At 43.6% G+C, this 7,296-nt stretch overlaps 1 protein-coding gene across 1 annotated transcript in view; it reads right to left on the minus strand.

The window, feature by feature from the left end:
- Positions 1-4,256: 4,256 nt before the first annotated feature.
- The window catches only part of LOC120526698 (copine-5-like), a 299,334-nt gene continuing 296,294 nt past the window's right edge, over positions 4,257-7,296 (minus strand). The window contains exon 18 of the mRNA XM_039749857.1: positions 4,257-5,563. Coding sequence (XP_039605791.1) covers positions 5,341-5,563 — 223 coding nt within the window. The 3' untranslated portion in view covers positions 4,257-5,340. The remainder of the gene's footprint in view (positions 5,564-7,296) is intronic.

The following is a 7,296-nucleotide window of genomic DNA, read 5'->3' on the forward strand; positions in this document are numbered from 1 at the left end:
TCGGCAGACTGTCTATATTCATTTGACCTCATATTACACTAGAGTCTAGCAGCAGTGTGTGTTCAAACTACCCATAAGCCATCACAATCATGTTGTATTGTGTTAGCTTCTATCCGCTATGGCTACCGCATAATTTTTCAATTTGCTATTATTTTTTGATTTATCCTTGTATAATTGTCTAGACATAATCCCAATAGTACAAGTTCTTCAGAGATGGGGGGTATTTTTTTGGAAGTCTGAAAGATTGGCAAAGGGTAGAACAGGGTGGTGCCAGTATGGCCCACTTTAAACACCGGTGTCTAGCAGTTAATTGGCACCTCCACCCTTTAGGTTTGATTCCTGAATTACATTTGCTGCTACCAGAACAGACCCCCAGCTCCTGTGACTGTGATGGGTAAAGATGGAGGGACTCTCCACTGGTCCATTTTTGCTAGAGTGTGGTGCACTGATGTGTGGATTTACCTCTAATGACCTGACCAAGTATGGAAGTTATACTCGTTACTCTGTAACCCTGCTTTCTGCTTCTACTTTCTTACTGCAAACAAATTTCCCTCTGGGATAATAAAGTTTATCTAACCTAATCATGGCACTGAAAAGTGACAACGTGTTGCATGCTAATTAGCACATGCAAGTAAGAATTTCACAGTATTCTGTACAAGTGACAATAATGACCCTCTAAATCTGTAAATTATAATGGAAACTAGCCTACAGTGACGAATTCCGCTGCCATATGCAGACCACAGAGCAAATGACGTCATTTTGTCATCAACCCAGATGGCCACTTCCTGTCCGAGAGCTACCTGTCTGTGCCAACTCATCTGCATTGACTACACATGAATAACTGGGGTTGTATTTGCTTAGGTGACACTCTATTCAACATGCGTCTCTGCTGGTCACCTATGTCAAGAACACAGGTCCGCACTTGGCAGGGAAGTCAAGCCAAAGGAGAACTCCATCCAGTTTTTTGATTGGGAGGTCATGTCTTTTTCACAGCTCTGCTACAGACATGCCACCAAATGGAAACAGTCACAGAGGCGCTAATAGAAACACGCATATACAAAGTGCATGCTAGAACACTTACAGCGCTGTCACATCACATGATTCCTCTAGCGATTTTCAGCCTGAAGAGTTTATTGAGCTGGTGGCAGTTGCAGCACACTGTCGTGTACTCTGACATACCCAGTGGATCAGTCCAACCAGTGTGTGACTCGCTGTGACAATTCTGATTGTGTCTTAATTTGTTATGGGTGGACTCGTGTGTATGTGAGAGATGACAAACAAGGAGTGCTCTTCTGGGAGTTCAATACGCAGAATATGGCTGTGAAGAACGGCTGGGTGTTTTGGACCTCACAAAGATGGACGTCTCATCTGTCTGAGGCCTCGTGTTTTATGTACCACGACAGAATGAGGTGAATTTGGATCCATAGTTCCAGCTGCAAGTGCATTGCAAGTGTCGGTTGTGTCTATTTCTGGGACATATGTGTGGGTCTACATATTGAGAAACTTGGGTGTGGGAATACAAGAATAAATCGAACCCTTCCATGATAAAACACCCTCCAACAAGAACCATGTAATGTGCCCCCTACTTTAGTAGTACCATGTATGTTGCATTGTTTTAAAGATAATTTTCATGTCCATTTTATCAGAGAAGTGTTAAAAATCGTCTGCAACGTCGGTTCAGCACGTGACAGCCCATATACCCTGTTCTTCGTATGACCCTGAATTGGAATATCAGGATCAGAAAATGAAGGGAAGTTGAAGAACCTGGTGGGTGGGAGCATCAGATTGTGGAGCCTGGACATTTTATTTATTCATTTATGTAAAGATACTGTGCTTGTCTCCTCAGTCACTTTTGACAGCCGGGTCCTCCAGGACACAAGATCGAACGGCCTTGGTGGCTCGACGTACGTTTTAATTTCCCTTGCCCTCCTTTTCTAAGGTGAGGGCTTTTCCTATTAGAACAAAGCCTGCACGTCTAATTATACGGTGTTGCTCCGCTTGTCTCTATTAATCTTAACTTATAAATATTCCCGATTCCTTTTTGAGTTTCACAGCTTCAGCCGTTCCGTGACGAATGGTGAAGCTTTACACGATCAGCATGTTAATTAACTAAATGCCGAGGCAACTCGTGTTCCCCGTCTCTGTCTCCCTCTGACGCGCTTGCACAAAAGGCTCGACTGTTGCCAAAGCCTGGCGGCCACGCTCACATATCTCCTGCCTCTTTGGTTTGAAAATCTTAAAAGTTTTTTTTTTTTTCCAGAGGTTTTGGGCTGACATGTTAATTAGTTATTGCAATTAAGACAAATGAGTAGAAAGGTACCGATCTCTAAGGTTTGGATTGGATAGAGGGCTGCGAAGCTGCCTTATCTTGTTTATCTTATCCTAGACGAGTCACCCTGGCTCAGTCCTGTCTCAGTACCAACAGGAGAGGAAAGCACCCCAAAAGATGGAGGCAACGTATTATCACCTGATATCCAGTAGGTGTCAGCAACATTCAAATAGCTGTTGCCATTTTCATCGAGTTTGAGGCTGACACTTTCTGGTTGCTACACACTTAAAGGGCCTCAGGGGTCCAGTCTGGCAGAGCTACTCACCACTTATGGTCTGGTCTAGAAACTCTAGAAGCTCACCTCTCTCAATGCATACCATTTTGTCCTTCAAGTTGATGTATACTGCGTTATTTTGAAGATAATTTTCACGTCCATTTTATCGTAGAAGTGTTAACAATCGATTTTCTACTTGAGCCAAACTGGCCGCTGTCTTCCATCTTCACCGGTTGATGTTTTAACTCACAAATGCCACCTACACAGTACTCTCATCCACCGTTACAGCCATTGGGAGAAACACTTTCATCTTCAGCGTGCTCTGCTGTTGGAGTCTGGATAACCCACCAGTATGGGGTGTTGGTCATCAGGCCATCATGAGTTTGAAATCAGAGGTTTTTTTTTTCCTAGATAGACTACCAGCCAAGGCCGATGAGGTCCATCTGCCCAGATTGGAAATAACAGCTTTCTTTTCCTAGATGAATTTCTGGCCATAGCTTTTGAGCTCCATTTGCCCGCATTTGACGTGAGAGTTTCCCATTGTCTCAGACCGATCAGCATGCTGATGCAGGACTCATGCTCTCAAGTCAGTATGGGTTGGAAATTGGAGTTTTTTCTTCTCATAGACAATGTTGGTTCATAACATCTTCTTCCAAACTATCTGGTGTAAACAAGAGGGCTCCCCTATTCACCACCTGCGGGACGTGCCTCTGTGCCACATTGTCACAGCATGACAAACTACAATGGACAGCAGACTTTCTAAGAAGCTATTGGTCTCAGGATAAAGCCACGACCATGGAAATCAAATGTAGGGAAACTGCCATACCGAAGACATGAGGAACCCCCAGGCTGAGACGTGGAGTGTGTGAAAATAAGAGTTGGTTGAATTGAGGATGGAAAATTAGTTGGGGCGATTTCTAGTTGTTGTGATGACAGTACAGCTTCTTATTTTTCAAGGTGGTACAGTGGTCTCCACTGCTCTATTACAGCTCCAGAAGACTGGTCACAATCTTTGAGTGGTTTGTATTTTCTCTCCATGTGTTTCTGCTTGGTGTTTCTCCTGTTATTTCAGTTTTCTTCTCAAGTCCAAGAGATGTTTGCATCGGGTTCACAAGCAACTCTGAACTAATCCTCAATGACCAAGTGTGCCCAGCAATGAACTGGCATCCACTTCAAGGTGGTTCCTGTCTCACATCTGATGCTGGCAGCTCACTGTGACCCTGAACGTGGATTATGCAGGTTCAGTTAATGGATGGAAGGGTGAACTTCAGTGTAGAAGGTTCTTAATGTTTCATTCTTGGTATAACGTTAATAAAAAGAGTCCAACACTATTCCATCCATTTTGTGAACCTGCAGGGTCCATTACAGGAAACCAAAATTAAGGCTGCAAAGAATCTTAATATCTTAATTCTGCATTGAGTCCTCACACCAGGTGTCAATCAGGCCAATCAGCATGCCAGTCTATCTCTGTAAACATGAGCATACACCAAACTGAAACCATGGATACCAGCAGCCATACCACATACACCTCAGAACAGGACCTCCACCTGAAGCTAAGCACGTTTGGGCCCGCCCAGTATTTGGGAGTATGGGAGATCATTTAGGAAAAGTTTGGGTTGCTGCTGCTAGAAGAGGTGTTGGTGAAGCCAGCAGGGGGCACTTACCCTGTGGTCTGTGTGTGAGTGCCAATGCCCCAGTGCAGTGCTGTAAAAATGGTGCCATCTTTCAGTTGAGATGTAATACCGAGGTCCTGACTCTCTGTGGCCATCAATGATCCCTGGGCATCCTTCCTAAAGAGTGGTACACATCTCATGTCCTGGCTGAATTGCCCACCATGGCCTGGTCATTGTGCCCTCCTAATCATCCCCTGTCTCTAACTGGCTATCTCTCTCTCACCCCTTCACCACCTAATAGCTAATGTATGGTGAGTGTACTGGCACAAAAATGGCTGCTGTCCAGGGGGATTACACATTAGTGGTAGATGAAGTGGCTCCCAACTCAATGAAACACTTTGAATAGTGAGAAAGGCGCTATATAAATGTAAGGAATTATTATTATTATTATTATTATAGAATTAGGCTTCCAGTTCTATAAGATGGCGAGGCTACCCACTAAGCCACTGTGATACCCAGAGTCAGATGTCTTTCCTTCAGATCACAACAGCATATTCCTGAACTCTTGTCAACACACCTTTCTCTTGAATAGGGGACAATTTGACGATGACAGTTAATCGCTCTGTTCAGCTTGACATTACTGAACTCCCTTCTCTGTCCTGCTTAGCAGATGAGATGGTCTGTATTATCCAGTTAATATGCATTATGGACCTCGGACTGGCTTCAAAACTGACTCAACGTCACATCAATTTCATGTGGCGGTCCTCCCGTGTTTAGAAGGAGAGGCCAGGATTGAACATATCAATCAAAAAAAATCCCCAAAAATATATGCCGCCTTAGTTTCATGTAACGATTTCAAACTCTACATTTGAAGTGTGTAAACTTCATTGAGTAAAAGACACAATCGCATCTACAGACTGCCACTACTCACTCAGCGACACACATAGGGACGGACACGGGCAGGTTGGATCCGCGGAGCGGAGACCGCTCTTACCAGCCTGGCACGCCACTGGTTAAAGATAAATCAAGAAATCAGTAAAATCCCTCACAGCACATCTGCGGACCCCATGTCACCCGCACACAGTTTCTAACTGACGGATGCTCACACCCCCCACCCCTCCCAAGGCGTAAGACCCCCCAAAAGGCCTTGCTGCTTGTTTTCTTGCTGTGTCTTGCCTGTAGATTCAAATCTGCGTGTGCACCGTGTGGACCGTGTGGCCCATGGGTGTGTAAGGAGGTGGGGCCGGATTGGGTTTGATCCCTCGTGATTTCATGTAGGAGATAAACTGGTCCGGGATTTCAGCCAGAACGTCCTTGGCAAGCCTGGCCATGCTGAGGACATGGTTGCCGGTTCGGTCGATGTAATCCCTGAAAGGAACGAACTGTGGAGAGAAGAAAAGAGGACATTTTCAGATTTCATGGGTTGATGCGTGAAACACACTAATATCCACCTCCATCCCACCCACTCCATTCCATCTAAGCAATACTGTGGCAGTCATGAATGAAATATCATTATTGTGGGTTACTATTAGAGGCCATATAGTGCATAGACGTAGAGAGCTGAGCTATTCCTTGAGTTTACCTGGACGATCGGAATCCACATACATTTGTCTGCATCATTGACACCTTCATGCATAGCAACAGACAAAATCCAGCTTGAAAATAGCAGTGGGCACACCTTTGCCAACTGACAGATTAAACCACTCAGTCAGGATCAAAAGGTGGGGGGCTGAAAATGCCATTACGAGAGTTCAGGAATGACACCAAAAGACACAAAAAAGTGAAAAATTCTGTAGGGGATATCAAGTCTGGATAAGAGCACATGGTCAGGTCTGGCAACTATTGTAAGGATCTTGAGAGCCTTGAACTACAGATAAATGAGGATGGATGCATCTAAACTCAGGATCAGTAATGTCAAGGCAGTTAACCTTAAACTGTATTATGGGCCCAAGACAGGTCCAGGGGGGTGGGCTAACTCTGTAACAGGACTACCTTTGTGTCACCAGGAAGAGGGAAAAACAAATGAGTAGGATGATTGGTGAAAGCTGATGTGAGGATGGAAGAAATCCAGTGGCAATTTCAAATGGAGGATTATTATTCGTACCAAAATTAAATTCTATCCAGCATGTTAGCTACACCACATTACAATAACCTCTTCAAACAGCTTCAATCTGGCTTTGGTCCTAAACACAGCACTGAAACTGCTCTGGTCAAAATTACAAATGATCTCCTTCACACAGCTGACATGGGACACTTACCAATTCTTGTACTTCTTGACCTCAGCTCTGCATTTGACACCATTTTCCATCAGATACTTTAGAAATGTTTAGCTAGTTTTGGAGTCCCTAGCTAGTTTTGGAGTCCGTGGCCTTGTCCATCAATGGTTTTACCTCACTGAAAGTTTGTTCAAGCAAAGGGCTCTAACTCAGAGAATGCAGTCGTTACTCAGGGAGCTCTGCCGGTCTCAGTTCTGGGGCTGCTCTTTATTTCTGATCTACATCTTCGCAATAGGCAATGTCTTTTGATACCATAACATGTAGTACTAGGTGTTATACCGTGTTAGCCATTATGGACGTAGTGAGAGAGTCAATGCAAAATTAAACCATCTTTTTAGGACATCATAGTATTAAATTTCACGGTTTTGCTGACGACACACAGCTTTATCTATCCACTAAATCTACTTTCTTTCTCCCTCCAAATACTCTTACGACATGTCTCCAAGACATAAAGTTATGGATGACTTACAATTTTCTCCAATTAAATAGCAATAAAACCAAGGTGTTTTGGTTTAAAACCATTGGTTTTAAATCTACACTTGCTAAGGTTAACCGTTCTTCCATTTAATTAACAACTCTTATCACAAACACTCTCTTTTTCTTCTCATATAAATATGACTGCCTTCTTCCATCTGTGAAACATTTCTAGACTTCATCCTGTTCTCACACAACATAGTACTAAAGTTAATGCCTTAGTCACTTCACGTATAGATTACTGAAATGCTATTCTTTCTAGCATCCCTAAAAAAACATATATATCACTTAATACGTACAGTATACAAAATTCTGTTGCTAGGATAATTACCTGTTCTAAGTGCAATGGACCTGTCACACCTGTTCTCTCCCAGCTTCACTGGCTCCCTG

Source organism: Polypterus senegalus, chromosome 3 (assembly GCF_016835505.1).
Source record: "Polypterus senegalus isolate Bchr_013 chromosome 3, ASM1683550v1, whole genome shotgun sequence".
Classification (NCBI taxonomy): domain Eukaryota; kingdom Metazoa; phylum Chordata; class Cladistia; order Polypteriformes; family Polypteridae; genus Polypterus; species Polypterus senegalus.